Consider the following 17,855-nt stretch of genomic DNA (forward strand, 5'->3'; position numbering starts at 1 on the left):
ATTACAGTACACTGTATAGTATCACTGCTTCCTCCAAATCTGCAAGAACAAATAATTCACAGCTCATCTGGCTTCATTTAGGGACAGTGCATTCACAGTTATTGTCTCCCACACTGAGATGGAGAAGAAGAGTTATTGTCTCGGAACTAATGCGTGCACATGTACACAACCAGACAGAGGAATCCAGAGAATAATAGAAAGATGGAGAAAGTGGTGATGTGCGCACACATGGTTTTTAATCACATTGGCATGGTGACAGGGTGATGTCATCACAGCCCAATCAGTGAAGCAGACTACTGACAGACTGGTAATTTATGTTTGAATATCCATTGCAGTACAGTGAATGTTCCTGTCCTATCTGTTTATCTTCTGTTTGTGTTTTTGAGTTGATGTTCTGTGTTTTATCTGCAAAGACGGATGACGAGAACAGGGTCTGAGAAAAGACACAGCCTTGGACAAAGGTACTTGGCGATGCCTTTGTGAGAGAGTAACACTCAAAGTTTTTAGGTTTCTAGTGCTTCCAGTCTTACTGCATGGTTGTTAGACCTGAATCCTTTCCACAGCTAATCCACAGCTTTAGTTGTTGTTGGAATTGCTTTGTGTCAAAAGCAGTGGTTCTTTAGGGAGATTCAGACGAAGCATCCTGCTTGTGTTGTGAGGGAACTTCAACCATAGTGCTACGGCCATCCAGCATGCAGGTGCCTCAAAGATGAATTTTCTGTGTTGTGGTGGATTTGGGAACACATGGCGCCCCTGCATGCTTCCAGGCCTGATCTGACCTGATAACATTGATGTTGGGGGGAAACAACTTGACAATCTGAATAATTCTGCACTCTGTTCTCTGTCTTTAGACCTCAGATTCAGGAGAACATGGGAACAGACAGGACGTACAAACTACTGGACATTCACAAGTCTTTAATCGCAGTGGTAGCCACAGAAAAGCATCCCATTCCCACATCAACAGAAATGTCAGCACCGGCTCCTCGTTCACCCAACAGGCGCAGAGTCAGAGTTTGCCACAGCAAGAACCTCTGGCTCAGACACAGTCACAAGCCTCCGAAAGAGGCGTAAACGCAGCACTAGCCAGCACCCTGGAACACATCATAGGTCAAATGGATATTCTCACCCAGGTAAGGAGGAGAGTGAGTAACCCTTTGTGACAAAAGTTTGATATTCAACGAATATTGTAGTAATATTTTATATTTTACACAGATGTGACTGTAAAGAACCTCTTGTTCTAATCAGTTTTTGGATAATTTGGGGTGTTAAGTAACTCTACCATCGACGTTAACGCTTGTCCGATTGTCCGGGACAGGTGTAAAATGTGATTGGACAAGCAGTAGCTCTAAATCGTTGTCTGACCGGACAAGTGGCTTTTTTTTTTTTTTTTTGGTTTAAAACGTTCAAATTCTTCTCGCACCTTCTCCCCAGACAATGGAACAACGGCGCCGTGCCACAGTGTTCTGACAGCGCGTCACACTCTGCCCTGCTATCAGGTTGTTTTTCTAAAATCCAGCCGGGCTGTTTGTTCTGCACTGGCCGCTCCCCCGCAGACAGAGAGCCGAGCAGCACTGCAACGGAACAAAAACTCCGTCAAAGTCTTCACATAAAACAAGCTCCTTCTGCATGTATAGCTCCAGAAATTAATTTATAGGCTTTATTTTATAGTTGAAAGTCTTCATGTTTCCAAAGTTTGCTCAAATACGGTGTGAGAGTGAAGAGTCTCTCGTTCCCTCACACAGAGAGAGAGAGAGAGAGAGAGGAGAGAGAGAAAGAGAGGGGAGAGAAGGGGAGAGAAAGAGAGGGGAGAGAGAGAGAAAGAGAGAGGAGAGAGAGAAAGAGAGGGGGGGAGAGAGAGAGAGAGAAAGAGAGAGGAGAGAGAGAGAGAGAGGAGAGAGGAGAAAGAGAGGGGGGGGAGAGAGAGAGAGAGAAAGAGAGGGGGAGAGAGAGAGAGAGAAAGAGAGGGGGAGAGAGAGAGAGAGAAAGAGAGAGGGGGAGAGAGAAAGGAAAGGAGAGAGAAAGAAGAGAGAGAGAGAGAGAAGAGAGGGGGGAGAGAGAGAGAGAAAGAGGGGGGGAGAGAGAGAAAAGAGAGGGGGGGAGAGAGAGAGAAAGAGAGGGGGGGAGAGAGAGAGAGAAAGAGAGGGGGAGAGAGAGAGAGAGAAAGAGGGGGGAGAGAGAAAGGAAAGGAGAGAGAAAGAAGAGAGGGAGAGAAAAAAGAGAGGGGAGAGAGAGAGGAGGAGAGGAGAGAGAGAAAGGAAAGGAGAGAGAAAGAAGAGAGGGAGAGAAAAAAGAGAGGGGAGAGAGAGAGGAGGAGAGGAGAGAGAGAAAGGAAAGGAGAGAGAAAGAAGAGAAAGAGAGAGAGAGAAAAAGGAGAGGAGAAAAGGGAGAGGAGAGAGAGAGAAAAAGGAGAGGAGAAAGGGAGAGGAGAGAGAGAGAAAAAGGAGAGGAGAAAGGGAGAGGAGAGAGAGAGAAAAAGGAGAGGAGAAAGGGAGAGGAGAGAGAGAGAAAAAGGACAGGAGAAAGGGAGAGGAGAGAGAGAGAAAAAGGAGAGGAGAAAGGGAGAGGAGAGAGAGAGAAAAAGGAGAGGAGAAAAGGGAGAGGAGAGAGAGAGAAAAAAGGAGAGGAGAAAGGGAGAGGAGAGAGAGAGAAAAAGGAGAGGAGAAAGGGAGAGGAGAGAGAGAGAAAAAGGAGAGGAGAAAGGGAGAGGAGAGAGAGAGAAAAAGGAGAGGAGAAAGGGAGAGGAGAGAGAGAGAAAAAGGAGAGGAGAAAGGGAGAGGAGAGAGAGAGAAAAAGGAGAGGAGAAAGGGAGAGGAGAGAGAGAGAAAAAGGAGAGGAGAAAGGGGAGAGGAGAGAGAGAGGAGAAAGGGGAGGAGAAAGGGAGAGGAGAGAGAGAGAGGAGAAAGGGGAGGAGAAAGGGAGAGGAGAGAGAGAGAGAAAAGGAGAGGAGAAAGGGAGAGAGAGAGAGAGAAAGGGAGAGGAGGAGAGAGAGAGAAAGGGAGAGGAGAGAGAGAGAAAAGGGAGAGGAGAAAGGGAGAGGAGAGAGAGAAAGGAAAGGAGAGAGAAAGAAGAGAAAGAGAGAGAGAGAAAAAGGAGAGGAGAAAGAAAGAGAGAGAGGAGAGGAGAGAGAGAGGGAGGGAGGGAAGGAGGAGGAAAAAGTGTTATTAGATGTAAAAAAGCAGCGAAACAATTTTAATAAACCATCTTCTTCAACACACAGCCTCGGTGAAACAGTAAAGTGTGAAAAACGGATTCAGAAAGTTTTTTTCATCCAGGATTCATCTTTAAAAGAGCAGATTTACTCCTTTACTTCTTCTAGAATTATTTTTTTCATTTCTTTTTATTATTGTTTTTTATGCACCAATGACATCAGATCAAATTACTTGTATGTGAGATCTTACTTGGCAATAAATTTGATTCTGATTTGACAATCAAATCAGTCCAGATTTAGCTCTTGTTCAAACAAGACAATTAGGGGTTTTTGTTGACAGTAAAAACTGGACTCTTACTGGACTAAAGGTACAGTGTGTCATTTTAAAGAAGAGAGCAAATGTTATGTCCATCAAATATTAATGTGTTTTTAAACTTTTCAATGTCATTTATTTTCTTAACATAGACAGAAAAATACAAAAAAGAACTATTTCAACATAAGTGTAAATTTTTTGTCTGCTATTCTTGCTTTCAGTGCATCTAAAACCAGTCAAAATGACTCGCAACGCGCACCGCCTCAGGCGATAATTGCCAATAGCACAGCTATACTAAAAATTTCTGGGGAGAACCCTGTATCATGTGTGCATGATACCACTGTATGGAGTGTGCGTTCGTAGAATCTTTTTGCAAGATGCTGTGACGGGAAACATTAGATAACGAACATTGCATCGATTAACGCCTTTTGAAGAATATATTGAACAGAATGTCTTTTCTAAAACCTCTGAAAGCGAGCCGGATATCAGGGAAAGCGCCAGTCAAATGCAAAGCATCAACCCCTGCAAGTGTAGAAGCTTCAAAGAAGAGGTATGAAGAGAAAGGAAGAGAGAGGAAGTTTGTGAGTAGCTGGACACAGGCTAATCTGTGGCTGGGGCACAAGGAAGAGGACAACACAATATACTGCCATGTCTGTCAGGGTTTTCCTTCAATTGCAGACCAGTAAGGCATTTTTAAATGTTTAAATAAAAGAATTTGATTTGCTTTATAAAATACATACTGGCAAATGATCATATATTGAACAGTGATGAATTCAGAAAACACACAGGAGAGAAGCAGATACATATTGGCATTTACCAATTATTTAAATTTTTTCCCCAGTTATGAACAGTCACAGGAGAGAAACATTATGAGCTATGTCTTGGTTAACAGATTAAAAGGCTAGAGGCTATGCATGCAAAATGTAATAAAATTTATTTTGGATATTCAATTTTACCACCCACACAGGAGAGAAGCAATTTATGAAAAAGTGTAATTTCAGTACTTCCACATTAGCATGCCCCCAGACACCCCTAGGTGACACGCACCATTGGTGTATCGACCATCATTGTATTGCGTGCCTTTGGCATGCTTCATGCGGCTTGCGTCTGCGGCGCTCGCTTGTCCGGACAACCAGCTTTTCCTATAGGACAAGTAAACCGCCAGGGTTACTTGTCCTATGGACAAGTACACTAAAAAGCTTAATGTAAATGCCTGTAACTGCCATCCATCCTTTAGAGATGACAGTGACAAAGTGATATCATTTATTTATGCACTGCATTACTGCTCCATTACAAGTCTTTTCTCCATTTTCACCATTACAGCTCTTTGTAGCTCCCATAGTTGAAGACACTGAACGGAAAGGCGATGAATTATTAAACGTTAATCTGAAGCTTTCAAAGCCACAGTTTGCTGTGTTAGCTGCTTTTCACTTACCTCCCCCAGGCTACAGCCCCCTTACCCCTTTCTTTTTTCTTCTGTCTCACTCATAATTCATCTCTCTCACATGTCCTTTCACACTTAGCCTGAAGTACACCACAGCACCACACTAAGCCTTCCTTTCAACTTCTTCCTCTCAATTATGAAGAATCTTGAATGGATTGCTCTGTTTCATTTGCCAATTCAAGTGTAAGTGACATCCGCATATTATCCTATCTTTCTCAATTGGCATTTTTTTTCTCAATTGAAATTATTGGGAGAATCTCAAAACTTGGGGTTCCTTGCTTCTTCACCTTAGCAGTTACTGAGATCTTAATTATGGGTACATGTAGTTGTTTTTGGTCTTTGCCATGGTATTGTTTAAGTTTCTGACAAAATGTTCATTAAAGCCTGTAGAAACTTTTATCCTTCAGTTTATTTGACACCATAATTAAGACAAGTGCAAACACCAGCTCTGAGATATAACGTGACATTCATAGAAGCACACATAGATAAAGGTAGGCTTGTCGGATACAGTTAGAATTAATGTCACTGCTGGTGTGGTGTCATATCAAGATAATGGTTGCTCAGTACTGTTAATGCACATTTAAATGTTGATTATTTGTTGTGGTACATTATGTTATTGTTGAAGAATAGGCATCAAATTAGACATTAATAAATGTTGGATGTAAATAAGTAACTTCCTGCACTAGTAACACCATCGGGTTTGCACAGCAAAAACATTGTTGAATGAGTGTATGGGGGAGTTAGTCAATCCCAGTCATCTTTTGTGATGATCAAAAATCATAAATAATAACATGTTGTAATTCGCCTAATTTAAAGAGCATATCATGGGGACAAATGCTATTACATCTGGTGAACTTGAGTGCACCAGATTGATGAAAAAAGCAACTTTGCATTGCATATGTAAGCTCCCATAGACATAGTGCCACCTGCCTGATGGACAGAGGATGCACCTGCAGTCACAAACATCGGTTAACAAGTGATGGGTGGTTCATAGATGTTGGATAAATTTTCAAAAATTATAAACAGCTGTGGTTGATTTTCACATGCTGTTTGCCTCGTGAACATTGGCACCCTGTGTGTGTGTGTGTGTTCGTCCCTGCATTCCGCCCAGCTAGTAAGCTAGTAACCACAAGGGGAGACATGATGCCCATTATGTGGTCAAATACCACAGACTGTATGGCAGATACTCAGTGAAATACACAACAAAACAGGAAACAAAAATTGGAATTAACCATTGACCGAATGTGTGGTTGGGGATAGGCTGAAATGTTTCATTGGTTCTACAAATTGATGACTGATAACTCGAAACATTGTTCTGAAGTATTTCAAAACCTGTTTCAAACATTATTCTGGAGTCTGTCAAGAGGAAAACATCAAGAGCGCAGGTGAATTGAGCATCAGTACTTCACCAACTGATTAAAAAGAAATGTTTTGAAACGTTTCATTTGCACTCAACAAAAATAAAAACGCAACTTTTGGTTTTGCTCCCATTTTGTATGAGATGAACTCAAAGATCTAAAACGTTTTCCACATATACAATATCACCGTTTCCCTCAAATATTGTTCACAAACCAGTCTAAATCTGTGATAGTGAGCACTTCTCCTTTGCTGAGATAATCCATCCCACCTCACAGGTGTGCCATATCAAGATACTGATTAGACACCATGATTAGTGCACAGGTGTGCCTTAGACTGCCCACAATAAAAGGCCACTCTGAAAGGTGCAGTTTTATCACACAGCACAATGCCACAGATGTCGCAAGATTTGAGGGAGCCTGCAATTGGCATGCTGACAGCAGGAATGTCAACCAGAGCTGTTGCTTGTGTATTGAATGTTCATTTCTCTACCATAAGCCGTCTCCAAAGTCGTTTCAGAGAATTTGGCAGTACATCCAACCAGCCTCACAACCGCAGACCACGTGTAACCACACCAGCCCAGGACCTCCACATCCAGCATGTTCACCTCTAAGATCGTCTGAGACCAGCCACTCGGACAGCTGCTGAAACAATCGGTTTGCATAACCAAAGAATTTCTGCACAAACTGTCAGAAACCGTCTCAGGGAAGCTCATCTGGATGCTCGTCGTCCTCATCGGGGTCTCGACCTGACTCCAGTTCGTCGTCGTAACCGACTTGAGTGGGCAAATGCTCACATTCGCTGGCGTTTGGCATGTTGGAGAGGTGTTCTCTTCACGGATGAATCCCAGTTCACACTGTTCAGGGCAGATGGCAGACAGAGTGTGTGGCGTTGTGTGGGTGAGCGGTTTTCTGATTTCAGTGTTGTGGATTGAGTGGCCCATGGTGGCGGTGGGGTTATGGTATGGGCAAGCGTCTGTTATGGACGAAGAACACAGGTGCATTTTATTGATGGTATTTTAAATGCACAGAGATACCGTGACGAGATCCTGAGGCCCATTGTTGTGCCATACATCCAAGAACATCACCTCATGTTGCAGCAGGATAATGCACGGCCCCATGTTGCAAGGATCTGTACACAATTCTTGGAAGCTGAAAATGTCCCAGTTCTTGCATGGCCGGCATACTCACCGGACATGTCACCCATTGAGCATGTTTGGGATGCTCTGGACCGGCGTATACGACAGCGTGTACCAGTTCCTGCCAATATCCAGCAACTTCGCACAGCCATTGAAGAGGAGTGGACCAACATTCCACAGGCCACAATTGACAACCTGATCAACTCTATGCGAAGGAGATGTGTTGCACTGCATGAGGCAAATGGTGGTCACACCAGATACTGACTGGTATCCCCCCCCCCCCCCCCAATAAAACAAAACTGCACCTTTCAGAGTGGCCTTTTATTGTGGACAGTCTAAGGCACACCTGTGCACTAATCATGGTGTCTAATCAGCATCTTGATATGGCACACTTGTGAGGTGGGATGGATTATCTCAGCAAAGGAGAAGTGCTCACTATCACAGATTTAGACTGGTTTGTGAACAATATTTGAGGGAAATGGTGATATTGTGTATGTGGAAAAAGTTTTAAATCTTTGAGTTCATCTCATATAAAATGGGAGCAAAACCAAAAGTGTTGCATTTATATTTTTGTTGAGTGTAGTATTGGCACATATAAAGACACAAGTGAATAAGTTAGTTTTTGAAATTCAGATTTAAAGGTTACATTCAGCGTCTGTACATGTGCATATGTTGCTTGTACACAATATTGTATTAACACCCCCCCCCCCCCCCCCCAAAAAAATTTTGCTATACCATAAAATCCAGTCTACCTTGTTTGAGCCTTCTTTGCGCTTGTTTCTTATCAATCAGCTGTTAGCTAGTTAAAAGTGAATTCACATTTGTAACGAGAACCAGCATTGGTTTACTTGCCTTTCAGGTTATTGTAGTACAGGTCATACCACAGCTATGAATCTTTGTAACATGGGCCAATAATGCTCAGGGCAAAAGAGTATTCCTTGTTCAGTTGAGAAAAGTAAAACACTAGGCTTTATATTTAGGAGTATAAATATCTGGTTTCCACTCCAGATGAAAGCTATAGGCTGTGCTAATGTTGCAGCTGCCTGGGGACACGTGCAGAATAACCACACAACCCGTAACTGGTCTGAGGTTTGAACAGCCGTATCAGGTTTGTAACATAAACAGGGTAGTATAGATCTAGGAAACAGAGACCAGAAAGAAAGAGGAAATACAAACCCTGTCTTTCCTATGTTGCCTGACATGGCGGGAATCACTGTATTAACCAGAAAGAAAGCTGGATTATTGGACTGTGTTGCAGATTCTGTGCAGCAGGTTGCTTACAGTGTCTTGGGTTTGGTGTAGTGCTGAAACAGTCAACAGAAAACTGAAACCTTCCACTTTTTTGACTAGTTGTATGTTTAAATCATTATTAAAGGAAAAAGTAGGCACTTTGAATCCAGTTTGTCTGAAGTGGTTTTGTCATTTCCTCTCTTTGATTGTAACTCCAAGCAGAATGCATTCGGGTTCTGGATTATTAGTTGGATAAGCAGGAGAACAATGATCCAAGTCTTTAGGGTCCTGATGCTTCCTGCCTTGCTGTATACTTGTGAGGCTTGGATGTTAACCAGTGACCCAAAGTGAAAACTGGATGTCTTTGGAACCAGGTCTTTTCGGGGTATCCTTGGGGACCACTGAAAAGACTACATGCCAAACAAATGGTTACATAGGGACACTCAGATGAGGAGTATCACTTGCGCTATGAGGGAACATCAGGTCCAACAGTTTGACCCTGTGGCTAGAGAAAGGACTGGGTGGTTGCCATCTAGGCCCCAAGGCAGCTCCGTAGTGTCATGGATGTGGCGGGGCACAACATGAACCCTTGCTCTCTGAGCCTACCTGATCCAGTCAGGTCTGAGAACATTTCTCCATGTACAGTACAACTGGAGTTGCATCAGGACGGGAATCCAGTGTAACACTTGGGCAAGTTCCCAGTGGGAATCTGTACTGGAGCCGCTGTGGTGAACCTGAGGAAATGGGGTCAGACAAAAGTAAAAATAGTTATTGGATTTATGAAACAATCTTTGGTCTTTATCAAGACTGAGACTTTCTGAAATTTTTTTCTGTTTCTTTAAAACTAATGAATTATCACATGACAAACCTCATTGATAGGTGTACTGTCTGAAAAGCCAGATTTTAGTGTAAATTGTACAGCACCACCTAAAACAGCATTGCCAGGAGTAGTTTTATTGCCTAAAATATGTATTGCACTTGTTCATATTACAATTATGAGATGTTATGCAGCTCTTAATTACTGTATATTTAAGGCCTGTAATGTTACCAGGTATCATTATCTCAGTAAACAGCTCCAGGCTGAGATTTGCCACAGCTGCACTGTTTTCAGACAATTAATGCTTCATTCAAACGTTTGTCCTTTTTGGTTTTCTGTGGCTGCTTTCCAACATGTTTCTTCATTAGAACAGCATTTCTGTTCTTGCACTGTGACAGATTGTACCCATATCTTAAATTTGTTCTGACACTCATTCCCTCATTTTCATATATCCATTTTACTTCACAGATTGAGCTAATGGGGTTTCATTGTGTTTATTTCACTTTTCTTCTGGAAATCTCTTTGGATTTTTCACAGCTTTCTTTGTCTTACTTCCCAGACACCTTGGCAGTTTTTTTTTTTTTTTTGTTATTGTTTTTTTTTTGGGGGGGGGGGGGAGAATCTGCAAAAAGTCATTAAATTAGTCTGTAATATGAAAACTACACACATTTGCCTGTTTGTTGTAGGAAATATAGTTGTTTGAGTGGTCCTCATTAGAGTCTATACCTGTGAACCAGCAGCATTTTTCTGTGGATCTCGACCAAATTGCATTTCTGGGAAGTCAAGTGATGGCACATAAGCACTCTGTTGTCTTATTTTAAACTTATTAATTAATGTATTTATTGAGCAGCCGGTCTGCTCTGTCTAAGCCTGATCCCATCAGATCTCAGATGCTAAGCAGTGCGGCATCTGGTTACTACTTGGATGGGAGACCTCTTTGGAACACCAGCGGCTGTGTGTTTCTCCAGGTAAAGCTGGAGTTGCGTCAGGAAGGGCATCCTGCGTAAAACCTGTGCCAAATACCAGTGCGGATCTGGCTCTAGCCGCTGTGGCGACCCCGAACAAAAAGGGAGCAGCTGAATGGACAACAACAATTAATGTATTTATTATAAAGATATACATATTACGTCTTGTAATATTTAAAATGTGGACCACTGCTGGATTTTTATTTTGATCCTAATTTAACAGGTCCTTTTTCTCATAACAACCAGTGTTACCATAGAATTTCATAAAAATCTGTTCCATAGTTTTTGATTAATCCTGGCACCAAACAGATGAACAGAGACCAACTTATGAAAGTCACAGAAAAGGTAACACTGGATGGAAAAGCAATCTTCTCTGACAAACCTGAAAACGGAACCACTGATAAACACAGGTTTAGATGACGTTCACACTCTGTACTTTTTAAAGTGCCTACCTCCACCAAGGCCCAACCATCTACCAGATCTGGATCTCTGTCTGAATCCAGACCAGCATTCACATTTACATTCCATTCAATTTCCTTCTAAAGTTGTAAATTGTGACTGGGAATAGTGTCACGTTCCAGTTTCCACACAACACTGCAAATGGGAAAATAAATTGGATGCTTCCAGTCATTTAGAGTATAGTGTACCACCAAAGAGACCTCATGGAAGAGGACAAATGGTGCAGAAATTCCAGTAGTGTTTTAATTTACTGCTCGGAAGCCAGTCATTGTTTGCAACATCTACCAGGTTAGCCAGTATTAGTGGCAACACTTGATAAAGAACACATTACACAGTATGTCACACATGAAAATACCATAGCAACATGTCTACAGACAGCAGAAAGATGGTACTGAACAAAACAAAATGCAGAGCTTTTACTACCGTTGACGCTTGGAGCAACCATCTTTGATTGTGAATTTGATGTATGTGGTGTCCAAATAAGTTAAATTGGAATTCCAACTTCAGGGCATAACTGGGAAATTCAAACCACAGAGTACAACTGGAACACGCTCTTAATTTCTGGTTTTGATCAAAGCGTGTTTGTTTTTCAGTCGACAGAATTAGATATCCTAGATAGATAACACATCTCAGAGTGATGATTAACTCCTGGATCTACATCTTTGTCCTCTCAACAACATGTCAAGCATGTTTCAGCAAAATAAAACAAAGGCTTAAAATCCTACCACTGCTGGAGGATGCAGAGAGCATAAAATATGTTGCTCTGTGATCACGCTTCCCACACATGACCGTGGAGTATCTCCGATAGCATCCACTGGGCCTCTCTATTTTTCTGCAAATGTTTGAAAACAAATGAGAGCACGTGTGTGCCACACGCAGAGACTGTGGTGTTCTCAAATCAGGCTGATCAGCAGTCATCAGCTGGATTGAAAAAAAAAATGAGGTGGGCTTCATAGATAATTGGCAAAGCTTCTGGGGAAAACCTGGTCTTGTTAGGAGAGACGGCATCCATCCCACTTTGGATGGAGCAGCTCTCATTTCTAGAAATCTGGCCAATTTTCTTAAATCCTCCAAACCGTGACTATCCAGGGTTGGGACCAGGAAGCAGGGTTGTAGTCTTACACACCTCTCTGTAGCTTCTCTCCCCCTGCCATCCCCTCATTACCCCATCCCTGTAGAGACGGTGCCTACTCCCAGACCACCAACAACCAGTAAAAATCTATTTAAGCATAAAAATTCAAAAAGAAAAAATAATATAGCACCTTCAACTGCACCACAGACTAAAACAGTTAATGTGGTCTGTTAAACATTAGATCTCTCTCTTCTAAGTCCCTGTTAGTAAATTATATAATAATTGATCAACATATTGATTTATTCTGCCTTACAGAAACCTGGTTACAGCAGGATGAATATGTTAGCTAAAATGAGTCAACACCCCCGAGTCACACTAACTGCCAGAACGCTCGTAGCACGGGCCGAGGCGTAGGATTAGCAGCAATCTTCCACTCCAGCTTATTAATTAACCAAAAACCCAGACAGAGCTTTAATTTGTTTAAAAGCTTGTCTCTTAGTCTTGTCCATCCAAATTGGAAGTCCCAAAAACCAGTTTTATTTGTTGTTATCTATCGTCCTCCTGGTCGTTACTGTGAGTTTCTCAGTGAATTTGCGGACCTTTTGTCTGACTTAGTGCTTAGCTCAGATAAGATAATTATAGTGGGCGATTTTAACATCCACACAGATGCTGAGAATGACAGCTTCAACACTGCATTTAATCTATTGTTAGACTCGATTGGCTTTGCTTAAAATGTAAATGAGTCCACCCACCACTTTAATCATACCTTAGATCTTGTTCTGACTTATGGTATGGAAATTGAAGACTTAACAGTATTCACTGAAAACCCCCTTCTTTACATTTACTCTGATGGACTACCCAGCAGTGGGGAATAAGTTTCATTACAGTAGAAGTCTTTCAGAAAGCGCTGTAACTAGGTTTAAGGATATGATTCCTTCTTTATGTTCTCCAATGCCATATACTAACACAGGGCAGAGTAGCTACCTAAACTCTGTGAGTGAGATAGATTATCTCATCACTAGTTTTATATCCTCATTGAGGACAACTTTGGATGCTGTAGCTCCTCTGAAAAAGAGAGCCTTAAATCAGAAGTGCCTGACTCCGTTGTATAACTCACAAACTCGCAGCTTAAAGCAGATAACCCGTAAGTTGGAGAGGAAATGGCGTCTCACTAATTTAGAAGATCTTCACTTAGCCTGGAAAAAGAGTCTGTTGTTCTTTTCAGCACTGTAGCCAGGCTGACAAAGAGTCAGAGCTCTATTGAGCCGAGTATTCCTTTAACTTTAACTAGTAATGACTTCATGACTTTCTTTGCTAATAAAATTTTAACTATTAGAGAAAAAATTACTCATAACCATCCCAAAGACATATCGTTCTCTTTGGCTGCTTTCAGTGATGCCGGTATTTGGTTAGACTCTTTCTCTCCGATTGTTCTGTCTGAGTTATTTTCATTAGTTACGTCCTCCAAACCATCAACATGTCTATTAGACCCCATTCCTACCAGGCTGCTCAAGGAAGCCCTACCATTAATTAATGCTTCGATCTTAAATATGATCAATCTATCTTTATTAGTTGGCTATGTACCACAGGCTTTTAAGGTGGCAGTAATTAAACCATTACTTAAAAAGCCATCACTTGACCCAGCTATCTTAGCTAATTATAGGCCAATCTCCAACCTTCCTTTTCTCTCAGAAATTCTTGAAAGGGTAGTTGTAAAACAGCTAACTGATCATCTGCAGAGGAATGGTCTATTTGAAGAGTTTCAGTCAGGGTTTAGAATTCATCATAGTACAGAAACAGCATTAGTGAAGGTTACAAATGATCTTCTTATGGCCTCAGACAGTAGACTCATCTCTGTGCTTGTTCTGTTAGACCTCAGTGCTGCTTTTGATAATGTTGACCATAAAATTTTATTACAGAGAGTAGAGCATGCCATAGGTATTAAAGGCACTGCGCTGCGGTGGTTTGAATCATATTTATCTAATAGATTACAATTTGTTCATGTAAATGGGGAATCTTCTTCACAGACTAAGGTTAATTATGGAGTTCCACAAGGTTCTGTGCTAGGACCAATTTTATTCACTTTAAACATGCTTCCCTTAGGCAGTATTATTAGACAGCATTGCTTAAATTTTCATTGTTACGCAGATGATACCCAGTTTTATCTATCCATGAAGCCAGAGGACACACACCAGTTAGCTAAACTGCAGGATTGTCTTACAGACATAAAGACATGGATGACCTCTAATTTCCTGCTTTTAAACTCAGATAAAACTGAAGTTATTGTACTTGGCCCCACAAATCTTAGAAACATGGTGTCTAACCAGATCCTTACTCTGGATGGCATTACCCTGACCTCTAGTAATACTGTGAGAAATCTTGGAGTCATTTTTGATCAGGATATGTCATTCAATGCGCATATTAAACAAATCTGTAGGACTGCTTTTTTGCATTTGCGCAATATCTCTAAAATTAGAAAGGTCTTGTCTCAGAGTGATGCTGAAAAACTAATTCATGCATTTATTTCCTCTAGGCTGGACTATTGTAATTCATTATTATCAGGGTGTCCTAAAAGTTCCCTGAAAAGCCTTCAGTTAATTCAAAATGCTGCAGCTAGAGTACTGACAGGGACTAGAAGGAGAGAGCATATCTCACCCATATTGGCCTCTCTTCATTGGCTTCCTGTTAATTCTAGAATAGAATTTAAAATTCTTCTTCTTACTTATAAGGTTTTGAATAATCAGGTCCCATCTTATCTTAGGGACCTCATAGTACCATATCACCCCAATAGAGCGCTTCGCTCTCAGACTGCATGCTTACTTGTAGTTCCTAGGGTTTGTAAGAGTAGAATGGGAGGCAGAGCCTTCAGCTTTCAGGCTCCTCTCCTCTGGAACCAGCTCCCAATTCAGATCAGGGAGACAGACACCCTCTCTACTTTTAAGATTAGGCTTAAAACTTTCCTTTTTGCTAAAGCTTATAGTTAGGGCTGGATCAGGTGACCCTGAACCATCCCTTAGTTATGCTGCTATAGACTTAGACTGCTGGGGGGTTCCCATGATGCACTGAATGTTTCTTTCTCTTTTTGCTCTGTATGCACCACTCTGCATTTAATCATTAGTGATTGATTTCTGCTCCCCTCCACAGCATGTCTTTCTCCTGGTTCTCTCCCTCAGCCCCAACCAGTCCCAGCAGAAGACTGCCCCTCCCTGAGCCTGGTTCTGCTGGAGGTTTCTTCCTGTTAAAAGGGAGTTTTTCCTTCCCACTGTCGCCAAGTGCTTGCTCACAGGGGGTCGTTTTGACAGTTGGGGTTTTTCTGTAATTATTGTATGGCTTTGCCTTGCAATATGAAGCGCCTTGGGGCAACTGTTTTGTGATTTGGCGCTATATAAATGAAATTGATTTGATTTGATTTGATTGTCACAAACGCAGCCTCACAGTTATTACTGACAGACTGAGGCTGTGCAGCCATCGAACATGCTCCTTCTCTTCTTTACTGTTCTCTTTTAACTGTCCGTCTCTCTTTTCTGACCATTTCTGTCCAATTTCTCCTCTCTCTACATCCACGCAGACGGTTTCTCTCCTTGAGCACCGACTGACGCTGACAGAGAACAAGCTCAAGGAGTGTTTGGAAAACCAAGTGGAGTTGGGTCTGCTTCTCCAGAAAAGAGAGGAGGCCTAAAGTCTGCAGTGTCGGAGAAGAGGTTGTGGCGTCGGGGAAACAGAGTCACCAGCACCAAAGGCAAACACCCACACACACGCTGCCCCGTCAGTGCTGTTGGATTGCATTGATAGTGTGACTTTGTGCACACAGAGTTAACCTGAACTGTTTAACAGATGTTTTTAAAAAGCGCACTGAGCCTTACTGTTGACATTCACTGTCTGGATATTTTATAAAGAGATATGAGAAGTGAAGGAGATTCTCTACAACAGTGCTGAGATCCAACTGCCTTTTCTGCTGACAAAGGACCTGACACTCTGTGTGTGTGTGTGTGTGTGTGTGTGTGTGTGTGTGTGTGTGTGTGTGTGTGTGTGTGTGTGTGTGTGTGTGTGTGTGTGTGTGTGTGTGTGTGTGTGTGTGTGTGTGTGTGTGTGTGTGTGTGTGTGTGTGTACGGCTGCCTGCCTAACCCTGCACATACATGAAAGAAGTCTGCATATACAACCCCTGGCAAAAATTATGGAATCACTGGCCTCGGATGATGTTCATTCAGTTGTTTAATTTTGTAGAAAAAAAGCAGATCACAGACATGACACAAAACTAAAGTCATTTCAAATGGCAACTTTCTGGCTTTAAGAAACACTATAAGAAATCAAGAAAAAAAGATTGTGACAGTCAGTAACGGTTACTTTTTTAGACCAAGCAGAGGAAAAAAATATGGAATCACTCAATTCTGAGGAATAAATTATGGAATCACCCTGTAAATTTTCATCTCCCAAACTAACACCTGCATCAAATCAGATCTGCTTGTTGACATTGACCCTATGCCATGACATTGACCCTATGTGTCTTTTTGCAAGGAATGTTTTCACAGTTTTTGCTCTATGGCAAGATGCATTATCATCTTGAAAAATGATTTAATCATCCTCAAACATCCTTTCAGTTGTCCAAAATATCAACGTAAACTTGTGCATTTATTGATGATGTAATGACAGCCATCTCCCCAGTGACTTTACCTGACATGCAGCCCCATATCATCAATGACTGTGGAAATTTACATGTTCTCTTCAGGCAGTCATCTTTATAAATCTCATTGGAACGGCACCAAACAAAAGTTCCAGCATCATCACCTTGCCCAATGCAGATTCGAGATTCATCACTGAATATGACTTTCATCCAGTCATCCACAGTCCACGATTGCTTTTCCTTAGCCCATTGTAACCTTGTTTTTTTTTCTGTTTAGGTGTTAATGATGGCTTTTGTTTAGCTTTTCTGTATGTAAATCCCATTTCCTTTAGGCGGTTTCTTACAGTTCGGTCACAGACGTTGACTCCAGTTTCCTCCCATTCGTTCCTCATTTGTTTTGTTGTGCATTTTTCGATTTTTGAGACTTATTGCTTTAAGTTTTCTGTCTTGACGCTTTGATGTCTTCCTTGGTCTACCAGTATGTTTGCCTTTAACAACCTTCCCATGTTGTTTGTATTTGGTCCAGAGTTTAGACACAGCTGACTGTGAACAACCAACATCTTTTGCAACATTGCGTGATGATTTACCCTCTTTTAAGAGTTTGATAAGCCTCTCCTTTGTTTCAATTGACATCTCTCGTGTTTGAGCCATGATTCATGTCAGTCCACTTGGTGCAACAGCTCTCCAAGGTGTGATCACTCCTTTTTAGATGCAGACTAACGAGCAGATCTGATATGATGCAGGTGTTAGTTTTGGGGATGAAAATTTACAGGGTGATTCCATAATTTTTTACTCAGAATTGAGTGATTCCATATTTTTTTCCTCTGCTTGGTCTAAAAAAGTAACCGTTACTGACTGCCACAATCGTTTTTTCTTCATTTCTTATAGTGTTTCTTAAAGCCAGAAAGTTGCCATTTGAAATGACTTTAGTTTTGTGTCATGTCTGTGATCTGCTTTTTTTCTACAAAATTAAACAACTGAATGAACATCCTCCGAGGCCGGTGATTCCATAATTTTTGCCAGGGGTTGTACACATTTCCACGTGTGCCGATTCACACATGATGGTTGCACCGTTCTATTTTCCGTTCTACCACAGTCTCTCGGCTACAGCAGGTCATGTGCCGTGGAGGATCAACAGTTTTAGGGTTTTTGCTTCAAACATTCACTGCTCTAGGTGATTTCCCCTTGGTGAATTCCTCGCATGTAACGCTGGAGTCAACTGGTAACACAATTTAATACCCTCATAATAGTTTTAACAAAGTTTAAATGCACACGAGACCACATGATTTTA

The 17,855-nt window shown here is 41.6% G+C and overlaps 1 protein-coding gene across 1 annotated transcript in view; it reads left to right on the forward strand.

Moving 5' to 3' along the window:
* poc1a (POC1 centriolar protein A) overlaps positions 1-15,934 on the forward strand; it is a 116,383-nt gene extending 100,449 nt beyond the window's left edge. The window contains exons 10-11 of the mRNA XM_034166171.1: positions 852-1,130; positions 15,511-15,934. Of these exons, the coding sequence (XP_034022062.1) occupies positions 852-1,130; positions 15,511-15,621 (390 nt within the window). The 3' untranslated portion in view covers positions 15,622-15,934. The remainder of the gene's footprint in view (positions 1-851; positions 1,131-15,510) is intronic.
* The last annotated feature ends 1,921 nt before the right edge of the window (positions 15,935-17,855 follow it).

This window comes from Thalassophryne amazonica, chromosome 3 (assembly GCF_902500255.1).
Source record: "Thalassophryne amazonica chromosome 3, fThaAma1.1, whole genome shotgun sequence".
Lineage (NCBI taxonomy): Eukaryota > Metazoa > Chordata > Actinopteri > Batrachoidiformes > Batrachoididae > Thalassophryne > Thalassophryne amazonica.